This window comes from Poecilia formosa, unplaced genomic scaffold (genome assembly GCF_000485575.1).
Source record: "Poecilia formosa unplaced genomic scaffold, Poecilia_formosa-5.1.2 Scaffold330, whole genome shotgun sequence".
In the NCBI taxonomy this organism is placed as follows: Eukaryota; Metazoa; Chordata; class Actinopteri; order Cyprinodontiformes; family Poeciliidae; genus Poecilia; species Poecilia formosa.
Window position 1 is genome coordinate 414,559 of NW_006800269.1, and position 27,844 is coordinate 442,402.

General features: G+C 38.8%; 2 protein-coding genes and 1 long non-coding RNA gene across 4 annotated transcripts in view; 1 reads left to right on the forward strand and 2 right to left on the reverse strand.

Moving 5' to 3' along the window:
• Positions 1-5,356, forward strand: part of LOC107833108 (uncharacterized) — a 33,639-nt gene extending 28,283 nt beyond the window's left edge. The window contains exon 3 of the long non-coding RNA XR_001658818.1: positions 4,230-5,356. This is a non-coding gene — a long non-coding RNA (uncharacterized LOC107833108). The remainder of the gene's footprint in view (positions 1-4,229) is intronic.
• Positions 1-21,196, reverse strand: part of map1ab (microtubule-associated protein 1Ab) — a 71,410-nt gene extending 50,214 nt beyond the window's left edge. The window contains exons 1-2 of the mRNA XM_007573481.2: positions 20,928-21,196; positions 15,959-16,060 (exon numbers count right to left, since the gene is read on the reverse strand). Of these exons, the coding sequence (XP_007573543.2) occupies positions 15,959-16,060; positions 20,928-21,183 (358 nt within the window). The 5' untranslated portion in view covers positions 21,184-21,196. The remainder of the gene's footprint in view (positions 1-15,958; positions 16,061-20,927) is intronic.
• Positions 7,196-27,844, reverse strand: part of scamp2 (secretory carrier membrane protein 2) — a 33,007-nt gene continuing 12,358 nt past the window's right edge. Inside the window, exons 9-10 of one of the 2 annotated variants that reach the window (XR_477755.2) lie at positions 26,718-26,956; positions 7,196-7,233 (exon numbers count right to left, since the gene is read on the reverse strand). Coding sequence is in view for 1 of the 2 variants with exons in the window: in XM_007573480.2 (XP_007573542.1) it covers positions 26,807-26,956 (150 nt within the window). In the remaining variant the exon portion in view is untranslated. Of the gene's footprint in view, positions 7,234-25,553; positions 26,957-27,844 lie in introns of those variants that run through there. The other variant, XM_007573480.2, reaches the window with a different exon arrangement.

Genomic DNA, 27,844 nt, shown 5'->3' on the forward strand with positions numbered 1-27,844 from the left:
TTTGAAAGAACAAGTCAGTTATAATTGCTACAACGAAACCCTCTCTTGAACCAAACATGAAATTTTTATGTTCCGCTAACCGAGGGAAAGCAACAGCACTCACAAGCCCCTTGCCCCACTCGATGCCACGGGGCGCAGAGGGAACGCTTGCTAGAGAGCACAGGACAAGACGATGTGCAAGGAGGTAGAAGAAGCAGCGTTTCCTCACTTGTTCCACTAGCAGCCGGGGAAATGGAAACCAAAAGCTTCTCACTGGTGGAGTGTGATAATATAAACACAGTGTCAACACAAAAGCAGTGTGGCTACGAGAGAGGTGTCTGGGGTTGTAGATGTGTTGGGCGCAACATAAACCAAAGTCAAACCAAATGATTTTGCAAAAAGCGAAGAGTAGTGCTCATAGAAACATATAAAAACATTGTTTATCTTACAGACTGGATCAATGTTGATTTCTTAGACAAGAGATGGGCAATCGTGACGCCTAAGTGCTAGTAGGACTGATTGATTTCTTTAATATGGATGGTAATGGGAACTCTGTGGCAATCAGAGAAATTGATTTTTGGATCTGTTAGGTGTATTTGTTTCAAGAATGTGTCTGAAAAAAAAAGAAAAAACTATTCAGTTGTCATGGACAGTGAAGGACATTCAAAACAACTTCTGGCATGCTCAAGTCTACCTGTCTAACCTAGTTCACCCTGAGATAAGAACACACAATCCACAGATAAGTCTCTAGAAAGCCTAAGATCTCTTCATGGGACCTGAAGCAAACTCTTGCTTCTTTCAAAGTTCATGCCTCCACTTTCAACAACACAAGACTTCCTCTGGGCCCCGCAGGCATGCCAGGAGACCAAGGCAGTCCAAATATTTGCTGTACCCAAAGGCCTGCCCAGGACAAAATTTATTTTTGTTCTCATAGTTTTATACTTGAAAATGTTCTGTGTTTTTCATGCCTTTTCAAATAATCTCTTTTTTTTGTTTGTTTTGCAGTTTGTCAAAGTGCATCTTTAAGTGTGAGTGTTTAAAAAAACCCTGCCTAGAGAACAAATACTAAGTCCAGATCTGCATGTACAAAAGAAATTAAAAATTAGTTGTTTTTTTTTTTTTTTTTTTCTGCATGTACAAAACAAATTAAAAATTAGTTTGTTTGTTTTTTTTTGTTTTTTGTTAAACCTGCATTAATGAACTGCCTTATTTGTTCAGTATTATTACTTAAGTAAGGCATTTTCTAGGCTTTTTTCTTTTACTTTGTTTGATTATCACAGCAATCACAGTGTTTTAATTGTACATAAACCATCAAAAGCAGAGTAGATCGATTCTGTTAAAGAAATACTCCTTCAAGTAACCAAAAATGCAACATGTTATAGTATTATATAGGGTATCTAATAGCTGATGTTTTGTATGACAGGATGATTTCAGGTGTATCAGGAGGAATTTAGCAGTAATGAAGATCCAGGGCTGCAGCCTGTCATTGGACAAAAGCCCTTTAACGTTCCCAGTCATAACGTCTATGCCGGCTTGTGCTCAATCACTTTGCTCTAAGCGGTCCAGATGAGCCATTCGGTGATGAAGATCTCTCCTTCCCTGCTTCCAGTATGGAAGATGGAGACACCATTTGTCACAGGAAGTAATATTTCAACAGCAGAAGGTGATTTGCAGTGAGAATAAAAAAGAACAATGGTGTCGTTAAAGTGAGATAGATAAAGGCTAGTGGACCTGTGGCAACTGGCGGTTCTCAAATTTTGAGGTTTGTCCATCAGTAGGTTAATTAAATGAGACTTTCTCTGTGTGTGTGTGTGTGCGTGCGTGCGTGCGTGCGTGTGTAGGTTCATTACAGTGTTTTACTGTGTTTACTGTGTTTAATATTTAACAAGTGGCTTTGTGCTGTTGGTGGTAGCAGTTTTTAAGCTGGTTAAAATGGCTCTTTGCCCTGGGCACCACCGTGTCAGGGAGAGGCATGAAGGCAAAAGAGAAAAAAAATGTCAAATGTAAAACAAAAGAGTTTTCCATGATTTAACTGCATCAACATGGAGTTGATGCTCCTTTGCATTTGATCCTGAATGGTGATTGGTTTGTTTGAGTTTAATGAAACCTTTATTCCAAAAGCAAAGAGACAAACTTTTGTCCTGAGCGGCATTCACACACTGCAAAAACACAAAATCTTACCAAGTATTTTTAGTTTCTAGCGCAAATATCTTAATACACTTGAAGTAAGACAAAATAACTTAAAAGTAACCTTTAAGCAGGATATAAGAGCTCGTTTTAAGTAAATGATTTCTTAATATTGATGAAAAAGTACTGGTTCCATTAGCAGACTATTTTACTTATAACAAGACATTTTCCCATGTTATAAGTGAAACAATCTGTACTTTTTCATCAATATTAAGAAATTATTTACTTAAAACAAGCTCTTATATCTTGCTGAAAATCTACTTTTAAATTAGTTTTGTCTTATTTCAAGTGTAGTAAGATATTTGCACTAAAATCTACACCAAAAATACTTGATAAGATTTTGTGTTTTCATAGTGCATGAAGCATACTGCTGGTAAATTATGTTCAACACAACTCATATATTCACACATTCACACATCCTATTTATATTACATGTAGCAAACATATAAATACTAATGAGTCTAATCAGACAATAAACATAAAAAAATATTAGCATCAACAAGTAGTTGAGTGGAGCCCCAGTATTGTAGCTGAGTGGAGCCCCAGTACTTGCAAACCACAGTTAGCCGCAAATAGCTAAAATACTCAAAACTCCCCTCTAAAGACGCGTATAGCTACTTACTTTAATAGTTCAAAAACAAAACACATCTTAATATGCATTCATACACATAGTGAAAACTGTCTTAGAGTTACAGCATATGCTAACACAGTCTTCTTTATCTTTGGTCTTTGGGTTACCTTCATTGGCGCAGACAGAGTGTCTGCATATAGAAGCATGTGATCAAAAAACATCACCATTGGACATAGTTTATGACATTTAAGTAGCATCTATATATGGTTTTTATTAAATTACTTTTATTATCAGTTCTGCATCCAGTATCTCTGCTGCAGGATTTTTCAACATGTCCAATAAGTTATAGAAGCATAGAGGGAGATCAAACTACAGGCAAAGTAAATGTTACAGCAGGGGATGCACACTTCAATAGAGGTGATGTGGAAATAAAACTGCTCTGAAAACCCACCATTCACTCCAAAATGTTCATGTAATCCAAGAAGGCAGTTTGATTAGATATGAAGTCGGTAAGATATCTGACACAATTTTTAAGTTAAGTACCTTAAGAGCTTGGCTGAAGATATGGAGCTAATCTTTTGGGATGAGCGTTTCTAAAGTAGAAGCTTTCTTTAAAACTGAAAACAAAAGACAGCTTAAAGGAATCTGGAAATCCATCCCATGCACCTTTCCTGGTTTGCTAACATATCCATGATGATGTAAAAATACAGTGCTCTTAAAAAGTATTCAACAAAATTAGTCTGTTTTGATAAAAATCTCTTATTTCATGTTAAATATTTTTATTAATTGTCATTAGTTTATAGAGTTTGTTTTCAATTTAACTTTGCAAAATAAAAGTAACACATCCAATGGGTTGTATGGCTTTTTACAGGTATTGTATTTCATCTTCTTCAAACTTATTGATGTATTTCTGCCCTTTGCAGAAAGGTTTTTTTTCCCCCACCAATTTTTAAATGTAAAACGATGCATTTAGAGCAGAAATTGCAGCTGCATGAATACTTGATGAGGCTGCTCAGGCTGCATTGGAGGAGGAGATAAATCACGGCACAGCTGACGGAGCACTTATGGAAAAAGAAGAGGGTTGTACCCAGAACCATACTGACGTACCAACACCAGATTTTAAGTTGATGGTTGGGAGAGATCAGCCTCAACAACAAGTGGTTGGATTTCTATGGAACGTTTCAGAATAGTCGAAAAGAAAGCTTCATCAAGAGCAAGGTGTAAATTCTAGTTAGAGTTGAAACCAGACATTTACGTACACCAAATAATTTCCAAAAGTATTGCCATTATTATTATCCTAAGCAAATAAATATCCTCTTGGTTATTCTAAATGGAGTATATTGATATAAGTGATCAGATTTCAATCATATCTCCGGTTGTATACCATGAAAGCTTCCCATCCCATCCTGCCCATCCTCCAACAACAACTTTGACTTCACCTTGATTAAATCTAATTTAGGCTTCTTTAACCTTTCATCTCTCGCACCTCTAGGGCCTCCTGGGACTCGTCCCACTCCAGGGTCGCCATAGCAACAGCCATAGCCACTACATCCCCTTGACACAGGAAGCAAATTGGGTCCACCAGTGATTGTGAATCTTTATAATCACCCCCTCCCCAAACCCCCCAAGGGCCTCTCTCACCGTCAGCGGGCGCCATGGAAACAACACTCCGCTAGGTTCCTGTTCATAAACGCCACTGAGGTTGGGCTGCAGGTAACCAATGTTTATCTTTGAAGTGATGAATTATTTGTTTATTCGGCTAAAAAGCAGCGCTTGCATAATCGCCATAAATCTGTAAAGCCACGGCAATCTGTCAGGCTCCTTTGAGCATCGCTGACGGCCAAAACTAATCAGAGGAATTGAAAAAATTCCAGAGCAACGAAGCTCTTCATTTACCAAACAAACACAGACGACTTAGACCGTGTTTTTAAGGTGCTCCTTAAAAACACGGCTGCTTCCAATTGGCTGCAATGTATTTTAACTGAATATTTATGTGACGTCGAGGGAAAATAAAACTTGGTTTTCATTTTGTTTGCCCAAACATTTGAAGAGTAGTACTTCTTAATTAAGCCCCTTTTACGCTGCTACCCCCAAAAAAGACTAAAGTCCTGTGGAACCAATCAGAAGTCATCTAGTTGTCTGCCTGAACATATTTTAATGGCGGACAGTCTAAGCTAAAAGCTGAAAGGCTGGAGAGAGAAATGGTCAATAAATCTGACCTTCACGGCAGAGTAGCACTTAATTTCACATTTGGTTTTAACTTTATTTGTATAGTTTGTTTCTTTTATGCAATACTTGTAAAATGTTTGACAAGAAAAACGTGAATTGTGTCGCATACGAATAAACTTTATTTTATTTGCAGCACAAACTGCGACAAAACGGTCCAGATTCACGCGTTAGAATGGCCTAGTCAAAGTCCAGACCTAAACACAACTGAGAATCAGTGGCAAGACCTTAAGATTGGTGTTCAGAGAAGCTTTTCGTGTTTGTCTGGAAGCTCCGCATTTTGTTATAATAGAAATAAAATCTGTTATTATTATCGATATCGATCCAACGAAGCTCAAGCTGTTTTTCAAATATGTGCACAAATTGTGGAAAAAATAAATAAATAAAACCTTGTTAAAAAAAGAAGTATATTGTTTTCCTACCATCTTTATGCACTTTAACATAAATGCCAACAAAATCCATCGAAGCTCATCGTTATAAAGTGACAAAATGCAAAAAAGGCTCAAAGGGGCATGAATTATTTTTAAAACGACCTCTGAACATGACTAAGACGTAAACCTGTCGCAATAATCAACTAATCAATAAGTTGGATCATATATTAAAAAGATGATTCATATTTTTTGAAGGACAGTTTTGTTGCAGAGACTTCGCAATCCATTTAATTATGGTTTCAGTTGTGTGTCGTTTTTATTTCCTTTTTTTATTTATTGTGCTTGATTGTGTTAAACTCTGGATATTTAAAATGTAAAATGTTAAGATTTAAAAATTAAGGTTTAGATGTTATAACTGCATTATTACCCTGTCATAGCATTACTTCAGAATGATCTCGAAATACCAATATCATCGCTTGTCGTAATCGTTTCCAGGACGATTTATCGTCATCCTGACGGGCCTTCTGAAAACATTGTGCTGATGTAACATGGCTGCCGTCAGGAATGCTCAGTTTTTACAAAACCACCATCGCGATCGCTCTGCAAGCCTCTTATTAGAGATCAGATCATATAGTCTTTCATGACTAAGCCATCTCACTGAGATCAACCTGTGTGTGTGCGTGTGTGTGTGTAGGCTCCAAAAGTAACGATTGCTCAGAGTTTATTCCCACATACTCTCTCCCTCTTCCCGCCCTCGCCTCCCCCCCGGCCCGGTGAGCAGCAGAGCATCAGAAAGCAGGGAAGGACGTGATGCTACTTCACTTCAAAGGCTGTGGGACCTTTGGGATGCTTAGAGCTCCCTTCTTACCACAAACCAACAGAAATATTCACTAATCTGCTCAGGAACAACTCTAAGGAATCGCTGCACTGAAACGCTAATATAACAGCATGTGGTGAAACATTAAAGCTGCAGGATGTAATTTTTATATTAAAAAAAATATTTATATGTTGTTTTAGGTGTTGGTTGAATTTGTCACCATGTCGTGACGGTGCAATATAAGACAGATAAACTGTGGAAAAATCCCAGTGCTAACTAGAAAGAGCCAATGAGTGGGCAGGAGGATGGCCTTAGCACTGTCAATCAACCTCGTGTATATGCTGCTCACACACTCTGCTGTTCTCGCTGCGACGCTGCAGCTGGTTCACCACAACGAAGCTTAACGCTAGTTAGCATAGACGAGCATTATTGATAGCACTAAGACCCTCCCCCTGGCTCTTGATTGGTTGGATTTGACCAATCACATTACTGTCATTTCTTCAGACAGTAACAGTAGCTCCATAAGGAGGTGATGGGAATCTTATTTTTATTTAGCAGGTTATCTGTCTCATATCATACTGTCACGACATGATGACACTTCTAACAAACATGGATANATAAGGAGGTGATGGGAATCTTATTTTTATTTAGCAGGTTATCTGTCTCATATCATACTGTCACGACATGATGATACTTCTAACAAACATGGATAAAACATATTTTGGTAACTTACATCTTGCAGCTTTAGCAGCAGTTTTTATTCGTCTGTTCAAGCCGATTATATTTGGATTTTCAGCGCGCTCTGACAGGAACTGATGTGGATCTGCCCTGCAAGGCGTTTTCAAAAGGTTAGCAGCTGGGGAACAATACAGATATATTAATATGCGCATAGAAAATAGATCTCTGAACAAACTAACCATTAAAATCAAGAGCAAACTCGGAAACATGAGCATGTTACCTCTCTTTCATTCACCTGTTCTCAGGAAACACACCAACACATAACAGTACAGTAGTTGTGTCTTAAAAACTGTCTCTGAGCTAAATCCAAACACACACACACACACACACACACACACACACACCTGTGAGATCAGTGTGGGCGGGTTAATCAGAGTAAATCGCTGACACTAATCCATGGCCCGTCTCACCCGCTCCTGTGTGGGCAGCCTGAACGTGGCTTTTCAGCCTAAATAGACGGAGAGCTGAGAAAATATGAAGTCATTGCTGCATTACATGGTTTCTACACCAGGGGGAGGGCAACTCTTACTATGGAGGAAAGCGATGATTGTATTTCTCTCTGTGCGGCTCGCTGCTCTGATCAGCAGCGTCATCACTCTGACTGAATGTGGCCATTAAAAGAAAAGTGATCACATTGGAAAACTCCAAGAGGGATTTCAAACCCGAGGTCGATAAACTCTGCCAGCGCACTTCTTTGGCTACATTTGTTTCTGCTTCTGTGCAATAATAACTCCATGCAGACGCACCGCAGAGACGCTAAAGAAGTTGGAGGAATAAATAAAAGAGTGTGCCGGTCGAGTTTCTGGTTTAAGATTACATGCGCAACCTTTTAATGTCAATACATGCCCTCCACACTGCAGAAATATGACCGGATGTTTAGTTTTTAGTGTCTAAAGTTTTTGCAACGAAGGGCAAAACTGTCAGGTCGAAAACGCTTGTGGGTCACGAAACGCTATCTTTAAATAAAAATTCAGCATCCAAAATGTTACTGAAAATAAAAATAGTTTCTTATTTATTTATTTAGTTTTGTAAGAGGGATCTTTAATTCTTTGTTTTAACCCTTGTGTTTACAAATGGGGTCCAACCGACCCCACACCCATAAAACTTGTATCATTTCCCTCAGTCCTCAGGCGCACAAGGGTTAAAACATTGTCACCTTCCTAAAATAGTGACCAAGGCCATTGTTTTGCCAAATGTGATTTTAGCAACAAAAAAAAAATTCATGATGTATCAAACTCCTACAGACCATTTTATTCTTTACCAGGTTTAAATGATTCTGAGTAGCATCGCAAAGTCTAAATGAAAAAATGTCGAGAGTTTAAAACGAAATTCTGTTTAGAAAGGACTGCCTCTAATTTCTCTGCTAAAACCTCTCATGATACAGGTGGTAAATAACCTTGATGAAACAAAACATTCCTCTTAATGCCTTTATCCACATTTCATCTAAATTGCCTTTTAAGAGAACAACACACACACACTCACACACCTGAAACAACAGAAACCAAGGACAAGATGTCAAATCAATGGCCTCAGCAGAGATGGACGCTAATAAAAGAATAGCTTAGCGTAGAAAGTAATGGGAGCAGAGAGACTAATAATAGGCAGAAAGATGTTTAGTCTGACTTTGTTTTTTCTTTTAATTCAAGAAAAGATGTTGCCGTTGCAGGAACGTGTGCAGATTACAAAGCAGCTGCTTCACATTTACATAAAGGTTCAGCAGAAGTCGCCTCCAGTCTGTGAGAAAGTCCACTTTGTTTCTCCATCACCTGGTTCTGAAACCCAGCCGAGCCGACGGCGGAGATCTGACGCTGCTGGTTCCCCACAGTGGACCCTTCTCTGTCGCCCCAATGGCAGTAAGATTCTCTTATCTAGTTCTACGCTGCAGCCGATGGATTTTCCTCCAGCCAGGCGGCATCGATCTGGGGGGCAGGTGGGTGATCAAAGATAATCAATGCTGTCAGTCTCCATCGTGGTTTCTTCCCCCTCAGCTATCTGCAGAGCTAGACGGGAAGAATTGACAGCGGTCGCTCCAATCAGACGGCGTGACTTAAAAAAAAGCTAAAAAAAAAAAAACTAAAAGGGTAATCTGTTAGGAAAGCAGAGTTGAATAAAGTGGCGTTCAGAAGAATCTTTTACAGCTGCACTGTAAAACGCAATAAATGGGAAAAAAAAACCCCGTCTGATAAAATAAAAATCTAGTTTTCAAAACTTCAAAATGTGAGCATGTGCAAAGCTTTACATCTTAATTTTACACAACTGGAGCATGTTGAGCTGGTTCTACTAGTACATGTAACTCTACTGTCAAACCGAACGAGTTACTTTTGTTTTAGTTTTCATTAAATTAACTGATTGACTAACTATTTTAGTAAATGTAACTTTATTTTAATTCCTGTATGTAAAACCCCAATGAGATCCGGATCTCGTTTTCAGGAGGAACCTGGACAGAAATCGGCAACAAACAACAACCTGGTTACACAAAACTAAAGCAAATTAAAACATAAAATCACGATGCAACTTAAGTTAACTTCATAAATCTGATGAAGCTGTGGAGTCTACATTTCACCTGAAACATCTTAAAACTACTTTATGTGGTAAATAAAAAAGTGCTTAAATTAGTTGCTGCTGGTGGTAGCACAATGCACATTACTTCAAATGAACTAAGTCAATTTTAGGATCTCTGTTTATTTAAATGAAGTGGTTAATATAATTATGTAAAAAAAAAGCTGTTAAATCCTATTAATTAAATAAAAGTCATCCAAAAATTCACTGGAATATATATATATATATAAACATTAAAAATGCTCCACTACTGTCTCTTGTATAGTTTTCACACAGTACATAGCGTCATAGTGTTACTGTTGTGTTTGTTGCTTACATATTTAAAAGTATTAAACTCAGGAAAAAAGCTCTTTCAAAAACATGTAGCTCACTTTTTTATTTTTGCCTGAAGATGAATAAAACCTTTTAGGAAATGAATCCTGAGTGAGGCTATCACAATTTGTGTTGCCATAGCGATGTTTTTCTGGCCTCCTCATCACCTCTGTCAGGAGGAGGCTCATGGTTATTGGATTTTATTATCCCTGCAGGGAAATTTTGGGGCCCCGGTGCCGGTTTTCCTAACATGGTAATCACCTTCAAATGAATACACTGCGACAGAGACCAACATGAATAAAACGCCAAAACTGTCTGAAATAATTACCTTCTAAAACGATCATTAAAGGGGTGAAAAAATAAATAAATAAATAAAAAAGACGGGTAATCAGAATTTTACCAGACAATTCTGATCACAGCCTGATCTCACCATTCAGAAAGCCACTTATCTCATCAGCTACAAGCAATTTCAACTTCAACATGTAAGCATGGATATGTGGAGAATCAGTGAGCTGTTTGTGTCAGCTGTAAGCCTGCTGAAAAGCATCATGGGAATAGTAATTGAACGCTCGCTCAGAACGAGGGTTTGGTGCAAAGTGGACGAGTCGGTAAAATGAGCTGAACTTCCTTAAATGGAAAAAACTCTTCACCAAACGCATTATGTGATGAGCTGAGTCCGACTGCAAGTCAAACTGAACTGTGTGTGAATGTTGTGACTTGAACAGATGTTTGCTGAATTTTGACCATTTTGGATTTTAAACGCCATAAAAATTAGATCTGCTTACAAAGGCTCCAGAAATGACAACTACAGAAATCTGAAACTGAAATGAGTATATGTGAATTGATCTCAAATTAGCAGGTGGCAACATTTTTCCCTTTTTTTCATCAAACCGTATGTCTTTTAGTTTCATCTAGTTGTTGATAAACCTGAAAACAAAAGTGAGTGATGGTATGTAATAATGGACCTAAAACAATTTCAGTTTGGCTGCATTTCATGAACAGAATAAAATAGGGCCAGGCTAAAAAAAACAAATAAGTTACAGGAAAAAAGTCATAAGATTACAAGAATGAAGTTAAACAATAGAAAACCGTGATTTTATCATGAGAATAAAGTCATAAGAAAAACAAAGTTGGACAACAAATTTATGAGACTGAAGTCGCCAGAATAAAGTCATAAAGTGAGGATAAAGTTGAACAGCAAAGTCATAAAACAATGAAGATAAAATTGGAACAATATAAGAATAAAATTTATTACAAGAATTTAGTTGTAATGAGATCAGAAAAACAGTTGTAATGATATGAGGATAAAATAATGTCAAAAAGTAATAATATTCTGAGAAGAGTCAGAAAAATGCCAGATAAAAAGTCGTATTGTGATGAAGTCGAAATAACACAAAAATAAACTCATAATTTTACCCGATTAAAGTTGTGACGTTAGTAGAATGCAGTAGTAATTGTACAATCAGTCCTAAACAAATGGGACATATTTAATCTTTTAGCAAATCAGCATCAAATTATCTGTAGCAGAACTTTGAAATGATTCTTCAAAATAGACACAGTAGTTTGAACAAAGAATCAGATCCTAATAACTCGATCAAAGCTTTTTGCTAGTAATGTTGTGACTTTCTTCTGGTAATAATATTGTGTTAATATGACTTAATTCTTGTATTTAAAAAAAAAAAGTCTGTCAGTCTAGCCCTAATACGCTGCTGAGTATGAGAGTATTAGAGATTATGTGAGAGTCGAGGGAAAAAATATCAGATTTCACTGTTGGACTCAGGGACACTTTGCCAGATTTAACGCGGTTCTGACGGAGGAAAGCAGAGGAACACAATCAGCTACTGTAGCCATGAGTCACTGTGACTGGGAGCAGAGTGGGAGTGTATCTCTGCACAAAGGAGTCCACAGGAAAACAGAAGGGACGGTGGACACCGTTCATATGTTTGCAGGAAAACTTCTGTCTGCTTTTTTCAGTCTTTCTGTTGGACACCATGTAAGTTGAGGCTCTTATGGAGGAAGAGAGGATGTGGGGTTTTGGAGTTAGACAGGTGAATGACTGGACTCTTTATACAGTCCAGTCACAGCTGTTACAGCGAGGTGAAGACTCCAAGTTGGCTATTTTCAGTATCAGGGAAGTGTCTGAAATGAAGTCAGAGGAAGCGCAAAGAGGGCAGCTAACTAAAGGGAAGCTGTTTTCTACGACGTCTCGAGAAACGTCTGTGGCATAGTGAGGCTGAGGGAGAGAAACACTGAACAGAGAGCAGCAAAGCTCCTATTTATTCTATCATTGGGAGCTTTTCACATGTTTGATTCAGGGCAGGCAGAATTCAGAAATGTTTTACCTGTATTACCTTCTTTTTAGGCGGACTAGAGTTCGCTGGTTCGTAACCAGTTTCATTACAAGTTCCAATCTCCTCAAATGAACCGATCTTTCTAGGCAATCAAACTGGAGTTTGACTAAAGCGGACTAAACAGGGCTGGTGTGAATGAGCCCAAAGTCTGCACACACAATAAGTCCTGAAAATCATGACAACTTCGGATTAGATTTATGTTTCAGCCGCAGCACTAGCACTCATCATCAGCCATCAAAGGCGTCAGCGTCTTACTCAGGTGTTGGAGTAACAACGCCCTTAGAGTGGTGAGGTTTGGGAAACTGTAGTCAGTGATTTTTACAAAAGAGTAATGGATTCAATATGTTCGAATGACAAACTCAGCTTTTGATGAACTGTATGATGCGTGAGACCTTTTATAGAGCCAACTACAAATTGTCCAAAGAGGCCGTTGCCTATTGGCTCAATCCTGCTACATGCAAACTGGCAAGACTAGCGAGACGCGAAAAAAGTGCTTCGATTGCATTTGCATTTTTGAGAAATACACAAATTTTGATATGGGTAAAAAACCACCACATATTAGCGCTAAAACATTTTATCAAGGGATTTTTTTTTATTGCAGTGTTTCCATTAAGCACATTTATTTTCCTAAGTCCAATTTTATGGTCAATGGAAGCGAAGCATCAAAAGTACAATGGACGTAAAAGCAAATTTCCCCCAAACTTGACAAGGCTGGACAAGAGAAAAACACATTTGCAAGATTGTAAGATAACATCGCTCACAAACATCTACCATGTTTGGGAAAATCTGTGAATGCTGAATTTTTGACTTCCACTGATGTTCATCAAAAACCAACCCTAGTTGCCAAGCTTCCTTCGTGTTGGTTGGTAATTAATCATCATCTGGTTGAACTGAACTATTGATATTTGAAATTCAAGACCTTTGGAAGGAGATGAGTTGTACAAAATCACCCAGCTTAACAGATGTGTGAAAAAATGCTGTGTCATTTTGTGCTTACTGCAGCTTCTGCATAGCAATGTCTTTCTAGTGCAGTTACAATCAGGCCTGAGTCTGTTGTCACGCCTCTGACTGTGTGTGTGTGTGTGTGTGTGTGTGTGTGTGCGTGTGTGTGTGTGTGCGTGTGTGCGTGTGTGTGTGTGTGTGTGTGTGTGAGATTGAGTGTGAGTGTGTGTGTGAAAGATCCCATGAACCCCTTTTCTGACAGATGATTCAGCATTTTTAGTATTTTCATCCCATCCTGGAGACAGCGAGAACACACCCATAGAGACACTGCAGCACTCAGTCAGCTGTCTACTTGATATGACACACTGACAGTCAAATACTATGAAATATGGTGAAAATGGATCAAAATGTGACATCTTCTTTCATTTTCCATCATATTTGTTGCCTTTTTAAACTAATAATTGTGTTGGGGGTTTTTTTTAGAAGAAAGTAGCCGCATCTCCATTACAAACGTGCACAATTTCTGTCAATATTCCACGAATGTGGAAAATACTACAATTTCTCAATTCACAATCAAAACATCTATGATAAGTAATGATAAGTCATTAAAAAACATGATGCGCCATCATCCTCCTACTACTTCCTGTTTTCTTTGTGGTTTCCACCAGTAGTAACATCTGGATACTGGTAGAATATCGCAGCTTTCTTGCTGAAATACACTAATGTCGATACAGACAACAGACCACCTCATCCTGGCGCAAAATTATTTTTGTCGAAAAGTGAATTTTATTTATTATTATTTTCGTAATTCCAATCTGCGCAATTACATGGTCAATGGGAACGGAGCTAGTAATAAAACCATTCCTGCTGGGATGTGTTGGCCAGGCAGGTGTGCCATCACCTTTTCATTTACGTCATATGCTGCTAATAAATATAGAAACCCGGTTGATGACACTCCTATATCACTTTCTCTATCGCTGCCTCCTGGTTTAAAGATAATAAAGTCTAATTACAACCAGCGCTCCAGCTGATAATTTCCTGCCATGTAAATTTCTCACCCAGAAATAACGTGAGGTGAAAAAACTGAGACAACCAGCTCCACAGGACGATTAGCAACACCTGAACCAAAAGGATGACAATAAAAACATCGACCTTCATTCAGTCCAACGACTGGCAATCAGTCAGACATTGGCATATAATACGCATCTGCACAGGTCAACCAAAAGTGTTAATGCCCTTTAAACTGTTTTTTCCTCCCCACTTTGCTAATGTATTTTATTGGGATTTAATACAAGGTAATGCACAAATATGAAGACAAAAATTACTTAAAAGTAAAATCTGAAAAGTGGAGAATTACATAAAACCCACTTTATGTATTTTAAGTTTAGCTAGTAAGTTTTCAAAAGTTTGCTGGAAGACTAGCGTAAATGGCATTCGGGGATGACAAGATGAAGCGTTGTCATGACGACGTGCTAAAAGGGAAGTGTCGTAATGGATGGGAGGTTCTTAAAGAGACAGGGGCCAATTTCAAGGTGTCAAAAGACGCGAGGTCAGATTTCTTTTAAGTTGTTTTAGATATGTACTTAACATAAACGCAAAGCAACATTTGGCATATTACAAACAATCAACTAAATACTTACAATCTGTTAGTGATCAATAGTTTTCTGTTTAGATAGGAATTATGATATTATTAAAATATCGCCAACTTTAAAAGTCGTCCCAAAACCCACAAAAATATTTGCGTTCCAAACTCTCAACACGAATATTAAAAAAAAATATACAGTCAAGGCAAAACCAATCAAATGTATTTGTGGCACACATTTAAAGTAGGAATGCACCGATTCACCTTTTCCACTTCCGATACTGATACCGATATCTGAGCTTTAGTATCAGCCGATACCGATCCACTACAGAAAAACCATGCTGAATTGACTTCAAATTACTCTTTTTTTCTTAAACACAGACATAACTGTAGTTAATTAAAAATGTATTTGATAACTCAAATACATCGGTATGGAACAGTGAAATACACAACTAGCTTCACAAGCTGGATCAAAGAACAACACAATTTCCATTTGTTCAGTCAGTGCTATTAACAGTACAACAGTCAATGTAAAATAAATAATAGAGAAAATGCAGCTGACAAAAGCAATGTTTGACTGCCTTGGTCTTAAAAATAAACTGCAACAAACCATCTTTCAGGTGGTTCAGAAAATGAAATTAGGAATTCAAAATATAATGTAAAAAAAACCGATAAAGCATGACATTGCTCAGAATCAGACTGAATAGATCTGTCCTTACAGATTGGGTACATTGATATCGATACCTGATCTAGAATTTTTATCAATATGGGAACCGAAACAGATGTTAATATTGGGTCGGTGCATCTCTAATCTAAAGTCACTCTCTTTTATTTTATGAGGGAGTGGAACAGAATCGTGGTCTGAATTCTGATCATGTAACGATGTCGTATTTCAAATTTGATACTTGTACACAGATTTCATTAAATGACTTTTTAAGCCGCAGACGGACACTCTGATATAGATTTCTGATATATTCAGAAAAATTAAAAAAAAAGGTATTCAACTTTAGTCACAAATTTCTATTTCTATTTTACTTGTAAAACTATATGAAAACTAAACGTAATTTTCGCGCCTGTGGTTTCTCACATAAAAATCCCCACAAAACACATTGACATATTTGGTTGCCACGGAAACGTGGAAAAGTTCAAAAGGTAGAAAAACTTTTGCTGAGAACTTAGGTTTCTTGCTGAATGCCGTTATTAAAGTTGTGTTATTTTATTTCTTGCTGCTTTCTGAATCTACCAGAAAAAGCAGCACTAAGTGGTTTCCAGCAAGTCATCACCAGTTCCCCAGCTTACAGGGGGGGAGCACATCCAACTGACCTCTGACCTTGGAGGAAAAATGGGCTGAGTGGCGAGTTATAAACAGCTGCAGCTGCTGGTCAAGGTCGCAGCTCTTCAAATTGACGTCCCAGGATCGAATTCCTGCAGGGAAGGAAAAGAAAAGAGCTTTTAAGGTCAAACGAAGTACTGGAGGGCATATGTGAAAATAATAATAATAATGAAACCATCTCTAGGATTTTTTTTTTTTAAATGATCCTGAACAAAACTCATTTGCAGGTTATCAAAGAGGCTGACTTTGGCTAGTTGTTTTTGTGTACATGATGTTAAACTTCACCAACTGTTGCTGCAGCTAATTCACCTTCCTCCTACTTTCTCCCTTCAACAGACTTTTTTGGGGTGTTTTTTCTTTGTATTACCCTGATGTTCTGCCTACTGAGATATTTGATTACAAATATCATCCTATCAGCAGAAGCGACATGACAAATCAGACGTGATTCAGCAATATACAGCCACCAATCAGACTGCTCTGGTTCCGACCAATCCACACTGACAGGTTCTTCAGAAGTTCACCGAGACGGACGCATTTCATCCAGATCTACCCTGCAGATCTCCAACAACGGCAAAAACATGTAAATATGACCTATTTTAGGATAGAAACGTTGCACTTTGATGTAAAAAAAATATATATATATCTTTCATCTGTGTGTAGCAGTGTGTGTGTGTGTTTTAAAACACCTTCAGCCAAAGCAGAACGAGGTGTGAAAAGTCACAGTTTCATGTCAGCACATATGCTGATGGAGGAGCTTTCATCTTCCCAACTTTAAAGCCACAGAGCTCATTCTACATCCAGAGCCGATCCGTGGAGACGCTCTGTGTGCAAAATGGAGGAAATTCACATTTTCTGATCTGACTTGGTCAAAATTAGGAGGAATGTTTCTAAGGCTTGTAGGGTTTAATAGAAAATGGAAACATCATTTACTGTTTATTGTGTTTTCTGGTTTTCAGCGAGTGTTATTGTAATTCAGGTTAGTTCAGAGGTGTCACAAAGTGCGGCCCGGGTCTCATTTGTGTCCCGACTACGATTCATACGAATCCAAATTTGACCCGTCTAGCACAGGTGGTTGATGCCAAAATCATCTTTTATATAATTTGTTAAACTTGGTTAAATATTAGCAAGCATTTTGAAAGAAAGTGACCAAAAATTCTATTTTTATAACAGGGAATAAATTAGTTCAACTGAGAAAAAAAATTTGAAAACTAGATGCTTTTCTATTAATACAGCAAATGTGCAACATCTTTAAAAAAAAATTAATTGATCTACAATCAATTAAAAAAAAAAGAAAAAAAAAGTTGGACTACCTTATTTGCTTCATTTTAATTATTTTCTTTGAGTGATTTGTTCAGATTTTTTTATTTGTTTAGTCATTGGATGTTTGGAAGAATAGTCCCTATTTGCATACTGTGAAGCTGGAAGGACTTTAGCTCTTACTTTTTTTTTTTTACTTTTGGACAGTTGCTATGACTCGTAACTATGGCAACAGGGGATTGTTTTTAAAACTGGGAGATGTTAGCAATATTGTCTAGCAGAATGAAGTTCCGGGACCCGAATCATAGGCTGCGTTCACACTGCAGCCTGATTTTTTTGATCCAGATTTCAGATTTCAATTCAGATGTTTTGTTAAATTAGATTTTTTTTTTTTTTACCGTGGTTGTTCACTCTTCCAAATATATGCGACCTGGCAAACGACGGGCAAACGACCTGAAAGTGTCCTTAACAGTAGAGGGCGCAATAGCGTCAGCGTTCTCAGTGTTCTCCCAACCACCATAAAAAGAAGTAGTGCTCAGTGTTTACGGAAGTAAACATGGAGGCTAACGGTGGAGCTTAGCTTACACATTTGAAGTTGTTGTCCGACCGGAGCCAGAATATTAACAACTTAATCCTCATTATAGTCCGTGATAGTTGTTGGTTTTCTTCCCGCTTGCGCATATTAGGGCGCAGAATAGTGACGTTTGTCGAGTAATAGTGATGTTCAGGTCAGATGAACGCGGCCTGGACTTTAGGTCACATTTGAATCGGATATGTATCGGATACCTAAGCAGCCTGAGTCGCATTCGAAAAGAATCCGACCTGTGCTGTTCAGACTGTCAGGAAAAGATCAGATACAAGTTGAATTACGTCAAAAAAAAAAATTGGAATTGGGTCACTTCAGGCTGCAGTGTGAACGTAGCCAGTCTGGGGTTTCCTCCCACAATGCATAATGCTAGGCTAATTGGTTATTCTAAATTACCCATGTATATAAGTGTGTATCTATGTATATGAATAATGGATGGCTGTATGGATTTCACATTGGCTGCAGGCGATGAAACGAGCACAGCAAGTAGACACTCAGAACCAAACTGCACCACATTAGGAGATTCCAGTTCACTATTCTTTACTGTAAACATGTCCAAATTTAAAACGGTAGGGAAAAGATCCAAAGTCGAAGAACCTCTATAGCATCAGGCAAAAATATTCATACCTCTGTAATTTATTCAGATTTTAGGCCCATTGCTACCAATAACTTAAAAAAAGCTAATTCAAAATTACTTTACTTCAAAAGCAGTCAGTCATGCAACGAATCTGAACAGGCCTCTGACTGGAGATGCAAATCTTTCCCAATTTTTAGTGTCACGATTCGATTCAGACACAATTTTCCATTCAGAAATCAATTTTTCTGTTTAAATTATACGACTGACAAGAGGAAAAACCAATGTTGCACAGAAAATTTTAGCTTCAGGAGGCTTGAGGATCCCCGGAAATCAAACTAAATCTGTGCAGACTTCAAAACACAGACGCAGTGTGTACGTAATAGCAGCTCACACACACTGAGTCATTCTGAAAACACCAGGCGGGGTGAAACTATCTGTGCTTTAATAAGCTGAGTGGGTGTGAGCCTGCCACACACAAGGTGATCCGTCAGCTCCCGGGGGTCCGAACAGCAACGCGGAGGTCAGGGGGGACGGAGAGAGTTGGTATGGCGTTACACCACCATCTCACACCCTAATCTGAACCAGAGAACAAGCAGCCTGTGACAACGGCGCCGCGGGAAATCGCTGACAGGCATTTTCCTGGAAATGCAAGCGTTTAAAAATCCATGCGGTTAACTTATAGCAGGTGTCAGGCTGTGTGAAGCTGGCTGCGGTTCTTCGTGAGGAGGAGCAGCGATGTACCCAGGTCTGTGTCAAAGTGGCGTCGTCTTCCTTTAAAGCTGTGAAGACGACTTTACAAGAGAAAGATTCTAGTTCAAACATTCTGTAATATCCAGAGCAGGGCTGAAACGATTAATCGACTTAACCGCGATGAATCGATTATCAAAATAATCGTCAACTAATTTAGTAACCAATAAATTGTTAGTTGGAGTATATGTTCTCAAAGAAAAAGTTTTAGCTTCACCCAGTTCAAATTCACCAAATTTTGTGATAATTTGCATCGTCATCGTACTTTAATCCTGTGGAGATGAAATTACGAGACAAAAATTGTATTTCAAAAATTCTGCAATGTCCAGAGTAGGGCTGTAACGACTGAAATAATCATCAATTAACCCAGTATAGAGAAAAAGCACTTTTTACTGAGAAAATCGACATATTCACAGCAGCAATTAAGCCAAAACTGCACAAAATATTCAGACATTTTGTGTTTAATATAAAAACACTGTTGTTTATGAAAATGTTTTCTCCAAAACTCCTCGAGTGGCAGTTTTAGCTTCACTAAATTCACTAAAGGAATGCCATGTTATTGCATTTTAGTAAATAAGATGTTTATTTTCACATTAGAAAAGGAATTTGTGAATATGGGCTGGAAAATGAGCAGATCATGACCGACATATTTGTTCGTTGCGGGCGGTACCGTCCAGCTGACGCTCTTCTGCCACAACTGATAAAAAGGTTTTGGACCTCAAGGTTTGACCGTGGACTTATCGATCTGCAACTCACCATCTTGCCAACGGCAAAGGTCTCTAAATGGATAGAAAATGGTTGTCAAGATGTCGTTGACATTTATCCCCAGGTCAATCGATATGTACCGCTCCCAACCAAAAACCACCAATCAGAGCCAGGAGGAGGAAGGTCTTAGCGCTGTTAATCAACCTCGTGTACTCGCTGCTCAATAATGGCAGACAAACAATACACGGTTACAGGAAAACAGTGGTCATGCTAACTAGCCTGAACATTCACCCTCAGCACCACACTGAGGGTGATTGACAGCCCTAAGAACCGCCTCCTGAATGTGATTGGTTGTTTCTAGCACTGGGAGAAGATGGAGGAGCTCAGTTTTTCTTTTTTCAAAGACTGTCTCATCCCATATTGTAACAACATAGTGACAGTTTCAACAAATATGTAAAGAAAAAAAAAGTTACAGACTATAGCTTGAATAACTCGTACCCAGTGAATTATTATAGCTAGCAGCTCTTAATAGACTCAAAAAACAGCTGAAATGGACAGAACCCAGATCATTTGTGTGGCTCATTGTGATGTACTCAACCTAAATAAATAAAAAATGTTCCCCCTCTTTTGTGCACTTTCTACAAACTTTGGAAATGCTGAAGACTACACAGTCTTAGAAGAAGTGGTGTTTTTCTTGTCTGTGTACATTGGTTAGAGGAAGAAGTACACAATTGGGTAATATCTTTACTGTCCTGTCAAATAATAATAATGCGGTGAAGTCACGCTTTATAACTACCACTACAGTCAATCCTATAAGGAAATAACAAACGTATTTTGTAGCTCGTAGCTTGAATGATAGCATCGCATTTGATGAAAATGATTGTTTTAGTCCCGTGGTGCAATGCTGCAGCAACTGCCATCCTGTTCAATGCGTCAAACCATTTCTCTCCCGCTGATGTTTCCCAGCTCCAAACCTTCCTTTCGACTTTTAATCCCTAACAGCGCAGCATTGAATGCGAGCTGCCAAAGAAAAAGCGATTAAAAAAAAAGTGACTTTAGAGCTCCGTTCGGGTCCAGCTGTACTCACCCCGCTCTATCTGCGCTCTGGCGGTGTCCAGCTGCTGCTCCGTGCCGATCTGCCCGATCACTATCAGCATGTAGTAGCCGCTCCGATTGAACGGCAGCCCGCGTCGCTGCCTTCCTCTACGGCGGTGCTGTAGCCTCTCCTCGGACCCCGGAGCGGCCGAGTCCTCGTCCTCCTCCACCACCGGGAGCGCACCTCGCGCGGGCATCTCCATGGCAACAGCCCCCGGAGCCGACGCCGGGGCCGACTCCATCGCCATGACAACTACCGTGTGTGTGTGTGTGTGTGTGTGTGAGAGAGAGAGAGAGAGAAGGGAGGCGCGTGGAAGGGCTGGAGGAGGGGTGAGGAGGGCGGCGTGGACAGATGCAGAGAGGTGAGGGAGCGGGCTGGAGGTGCGGGGGGCCACGGAAAATCACAAATCAGCATTATTTCTAAACAAGAAATAATGCTTGTTTAGAAGCATTATTTTAAATTATACACATTATTTTCAAAATAATGTGTATAAATACCATAAACATGCAAATGTGCGCTGGTATGACAATTTGTAAAAATGGGAAACTGTCGAACTGGGCTACAAAAAATTATGGCAATCCTCTTATGAATTGTAGGTCTGACCGGCTAAAATGTTGCAAAGATTGCCTTGAAAGTGAGAATGTGTGGAGGGATTGTTCTCAGATCAGGTTACAAACTGCACTTAGTTTGTCCAGATAAGGTTTTCAACAATTACAAAACTTTGTTCAATGGCGTCTAATATGACCTCTTAAATTCCACAAACACAAGTTTAAAGGGGCAGTATTGTGTGTTTTCCAGGCACATGGTGCCATTTTGTAGCATAATCAAGTAACTGTCAACTTTATAAAAAAAAGTCAGATAGATAGATAGATAGATAGATAGATAGATAGATAGATAGATAGATAGATAGATAGATAGAAAATATTATTTAAAATTTTTTACTTCCTAATTTAACACCTTGAAATTGGGCCTCCATCTCTTTAAGAAACTCCTGTTCTTTCTGAAATGGTCCATTCACACCAAATGCGTTTTGAGCATCAGGTGCATCTGGTCTATGTGGATGCGCGTCGAGGGCCTGTGGAAGCGCATCTCGAGCGTCTAGCGCAGCGCAATTCAAATGTACCAAAAGTCTATGTGGAGTGTTGGATGCGCTCAATGCATCAAATGCCCCAAATGGTTCAAACTGCACCACACTAGCCGCTCAAAACACACCGCAATGGCCATTAGCGTGCCTTCGATGCACCTCCACATAGACATTGATGCGCCTGACGCTCAAAACGCAATTGGTGTGAACTCACTGAAACTCCGCCTTCAGAAAGTCATCTATTAACTCTTGGGAGCGGTACATATCGATTGACCTGGGGATAAACGTCAACGACATCTTGACAACCATCTATTAACTCTTTGACAACATTTTTCCAGCGTTACAATGAGAAGCTGGTATAGTGAACTCAGCAGATGCACAGGTGCACCAGGTGTTTGCTAATTGCTGCTGGCTAGTCTGAAGGAGCTGAGAGGGGGAGTCACGGTGGAGGGCTGCTCTGTCCCTTTAAATAGAAGATGGAGGAGAGGGGAAGATGGACGAGGGTGGAAAAGGGAGGAAGGGGGGAGATGAGAGAGAGAGAGAGAGAAGGAGAGGGAGACACCAACACACATGTTGCACAAAATGAAATCCCACAGTGGGAGCATTTTAATAAACGGTGACATTCTAGGTGAAATGCTATGACTGCTTTAAGTAGGATTTATTATTAAACCTGGATCAGACTGCCAGGCATTAAAAAAACCCTCAGTCTTCATTTAGGATTCAGATGATATATGAATGTAGCCACTGCTGTGCGATGAATGCACAAGGCTTAATGATGGGGAGAAAGTTGGGGGAAAGAAAACATTCTGTCCTGACTTCAAATGTCTTTTCACGCACACTGAGGGAGACACTGACAAAGGAAGAAAGAGACAATGCATGAGACTTAAAATAGCCTCTTGGCTCTCAGGAAATGAGCCCTCTTCAGCTTCTCTCCTGGCTGATTTGACCTTGGAAAAGTTCGGCTTCCCTGAATGAACTGCCAGCGCCACACAGAGAAGATGAGGATCGGGAGTTGCTCTATTCAGGCAGAATTTTTCTAACAGTACAGGGGCGACAAGGGAATGTTGAGGACTGTTGAGGACTTATGTTTGATTAAAATATATGTGTGTGTGTGTGTGGGTGTGTGTGTGTGTGTGCGTGTGTGCGTGCGTGTGTGTGTGTGTGTGTATAAACTTAATATGCAGATTAGATGCACAATAGGTCTGTAAATTAGGTATGATTCATCAACTTAGATATTCAGCTCAGCTGCTTTTGCAAGAGCTCCATGGAAAGGCAAAAATGAACAATCTATAAAATTCTGTTGTAGTAGTATGAAGATACCTTGTATGGATTTTTTTTTTCTTTGCCTCAGTCCTAACTTTCTGTCAGTGAGTCAGCACTTCACTGTGTGCGCGGCTACTGCACAGCAGTGCTGCCATCTAGTGGTATAGCGGTGTGTATGAACGCTCTGTCCCAGTGGAGCTCTGAAGCTCTAAAGCGCATCTGTTGGTTAGCGCTGATTCACCACAGCGTGCAGCGCCCTCTGGTGGCCAATTAAGGCCTTTGTACAAAAATTGGGAATAAATTTCCGCCACAAAAAGCTCAGAAATTCTTAGATTGATCTCATAAATTAATAAAAACGTTTATTTTTCTGAAATACTTCATTTAAAAAAGAAAAAAATCGGAGATTTTGAAGCAAGTTTTAAACTTCTAAAAGTTAGAAAATTTAGGTACAAAAAAAATAAATTGCAAAACAAATTTGTAGGTTTTGAGAATTATTTTTATAAGTATTTCTTCCACACACAGTGAAATTATTCCATGTCTGTGAAGGACTTGCAACACTGAACGCGCCCCGCTGCCTTAATGGTAACTGGACTTCTTTCTAAAGCCGTATTGAGAAACTTTAGAGTTAACTAATAAACATTTTCATATTAGGGTTGTCTACAAGCTGCAATTAGTCAATAATTATCTATCAATAGGAGAAAAAAAACTGCCTTTCTGCTCAGATAGCTGAGCAGTCTGGATGATGGTTGTGTCTGACATGCAAGAAAAATATAGGAGTGTACAGCCTGGATTGACAGAAAGAGAGCTGAGGTGGCAGCGTCGGGTTAAATTGATATTCCTCCACAGACTCACAGCAGACACAGGTCACGAAGCTCTGGCAATGAACAAAAAGTGTTGGAAATACTGTGAACAGAGTTACAGCAACGTGGTTAAACATGATGCTCTGATCAGTTTTTTGGCTCGTCAGTTTCGATGGATGGCCATTTTGGTAATATTTGCACTTAGGGTAAAATGTGTGAGACGTTCAAGTCTCGGGATATTATTTCATAACCCAACTCTGCTTTAAAGAGTGGGGATTATACGATGTCATATTTGGGTCATTGTAGATGATAATAAAAAATGGAACAGTAAACTCAATTCATTTCAGAAAATTTCTGAGTTTGAGTTTGAAAAGTCGAAGATTTGCTTGAAAATAATGAGGAATGTGTCACAGAAATTGATTTAAACTAAGAAAATGTTTGACTTTTGAATCTCAGAAATTTCCAACTTTTTTCTAGAATATTTCTGAGATTATTCTGAAAATTTTTGGTGAAAATTTACTCTTTTTTTTCTATGTGCAATGACCCCAATATGTTTTGTATTATATTATATTTCCAGGCACGAAGAGCCATTTTGTACTGCAATCAAATTTTGTATCAAAAATAACTGAAATTTGAAATTTGATTTGACCTCTGCCAATTCAGATTGGCAGAGGTCAATCTGAATTGGCCTCTGCTTCTTTAAAAAAGCCTCTCCTCTTTCACCACAGCAATGCTCCTCCATGAGTTAACAACCGTTTAAGAGCGAAGTGGTTCAGAAGATGGATGGTACCGGCTAATTACTGGACACAACGGCACACAACAAAACTCAGCTGTACCAGCACCTTGCAGATATTTTAACTTTAGCGTCTTGTTCATGGTACAGCTCTTGCAGTTATGGTTAAAAACAATAGGAGCTAGCGGTACCCGGAAACAATCTATGTGGCGAAAATTTAAACGGAAGTATGTCACCACTTCTCGTGGCATATAAGCTATTGCTGCTAATGCTAGCATGTAGGCTTGTGGGAATTGCGCACTGTGAGGCGGGAACTCTACGTCAACAGGCTACGCATGAAACGCCGCTAAATGGCTACCACTGGAGGTTCAATGGTTCCAAAAACATGCATGAATTGGCAAAGATATGTTTTTGACGAGGGAATAACATTTAAAAGGGTACATTGTACAGCTCAAAGATATATTTCACTATTTGATGCCTGGACAAGATTATAACATTATGCTAATTCACATCTGCAGTTCTCTGACAGGTTAAAAAATGGATAACATGCTATAAAGTTCAAAAAAGTAGATGGACTTTTGGCAAATTCTAAAAGTGGGTTATTATATAACTCCCTACTATTTACTCATAGTTTCCTGGTCTTAATATAAATTTTTCAGTTATGTTATGTGGAAAAACCCCCCAACAGTTTAAGAGACATGAATACTTTTGGAAAGTAATTTAAATAAAACCTGAACTTTAAATGAGAGCAAAGCATTTTTATTAGATACATTTACTATTGAAATACAAAAGGGACCGAGTCTTTTCCCAGAACAATTCATCCATGTCGAACAAAATGAGGGAAAAAAATCAAATCTTGTATCAGCCACTTATTGAGTGGAAGAAAAAACAATTAGAAATCTGCAAATATTTTGAAAAAAAAAATACTTACAAAAGTTACATCTCAGTTGAGTTTTTAAACAATACATTAAATAACACACACACATGCTTTTTAATATAGGAAATGTGAGAAATGTACAGCGGTGAGGCAATAATTTACATGTCTGCAAGTTCTAACAAGTAAAACAGACACACAAAAATGGCCTACAAAGTCAGAGAACCGTGATTGCTATGAATTATTGGAAAGCTTTGATTGCTAAGAAAATATGTATTTTCTCATTTAAAAAAAGAAAAATCCACTCACAGCAGAACTAATAGCATAAAACAAAGGAACAGAGCAGATCAGACTGTCTGCTTCTAAATGATTGAATTGGAATGGACTGTATGAGCTGCTGTCAGTGTAACTGGGAATATTTCATATTTTTCCATAATCCAGCCGCAGTTGCTTCAAAAAGCGGTGAAATGATGCGTAAAAATGAATAAAAATAATCAGAAAAATCAATCCTAAAGTAAAAAAAAAAAAAAAAAATCGCATTAGAGTCTGAAACTTCGTCAAAGCTCTGCTAATTCTGCTTTCTGTTGCCAAGTTACATTCATGTAAAACCCCCACAGAGCAGAGCGAGTTTGCTGACCGATTCAAAATCTATATTTACAGTAATGTCCATGTTGAAGCAAATACAACAAAACACGGCTTATTTTCCATAATTCTGCAGATTCTGAGACAAAACAAGTTAGATCAATGACGAAACAAAACACTTCATCTGTTATACTCAGGATCCACCTGCAGAGTGGACAAACACCCTGCTCCCACATGGAACCGGCCTGTCTCTCTCTCTCTCACACACACACACACACACACACACACACACACACACACACGAGCATTGTCAGAAAAGGCATTGAAACAACATATACAAAGCAGAGGCATGTTGAAATGGACATTGTTAATCTTCATATTTGCCTTCCTCTCTAGTTTTCATTTGATGACTGACTTTCCCCTCAGCTGCTCTTCTCTCTCTCACACACACACACACAGCTGGATGTCGTCACTTGGCTGCAGACGCAGAAACCAGAAGCTATGGTGAGCGTTGATTTGAGCTCAGTCGGCCTTTTAGTTGTTTCCCTGGAAGGTTCCGCGGGCGGCAGCGGACGCTGCTCCGGTGGCTGCCGTCTGGAAGCCCTTGCTGGTGACCACGCCCTGGGAGAACTCCTGCTGGGCCTTCTGGAAACTGGCCCCGGTGCGGCGGTACATACTGTGGACCTGAAGACGGGAGAGGTACGGCATTAATTATTTAACTACGCAACAGAAAACCTGCATCAAATCCTCTCCTCAAACTCTCCATTTATTGTATCGCTTATCATTTATCATGAAAAATTTCTTGCCGTGAGAAGATGTTTATCATTTTCATGAAAACTAATTTTTTTTAAATATTAGTAAATCTGGATATTTGATTAACTACAGTCTCCATGTGCAGTTTAACTGGTGCCTTGAAGTTTCAAATAAGAACAGAATTTGTTTGTGGAGCGACGAATGCTGTGGTTTGTAGTCCCAACCAGACAGATACCTAAAAAAAAATAAATAGTTGTTTTAGTCATCGCATTAGCACTGGACAATATCACGATAAAATTCTAAGTCCGTATCGCCCGTCCCTCCCTCCAATCTGTGGCGTGAGGCAGTGGGAAGTGTTTGCGTTGGAGGACAGAGATTTCAGCTATTGACAAAAGCTAATGTTTCCATAGAAACCAACATGGAAAATTATGAATCTGTTTAATCTATTCACAACTTTTTCAAGATGCTGTTTGTTCACCAATGTTTGTCAGAATAAATCGGATTCAATCTTTTGAAGAATTTTTTCTGGCATTATTTTTGTTTTTTCTTTTTAGATTTGTTGAAGTTCTCCATATTGCCAAAAGTTATATTAAATCTGCGCACATCCAAATATGTAATAAAAACATGCGGTTATTGTATGGTGACCTAATTCTTCTCACCTGATTGGAAGTTGTTAAACAATGGAAAGAAATGAAACAAAAAAAACATATCCTTCTGCGAATTGAGCCTTCATTCACACAGCAGGAAAATGCGACACAAATTTTGTTTTGCTCGTACACCCGACTTTTTCATGACAGTCCGAACGACCCAATTCCGATC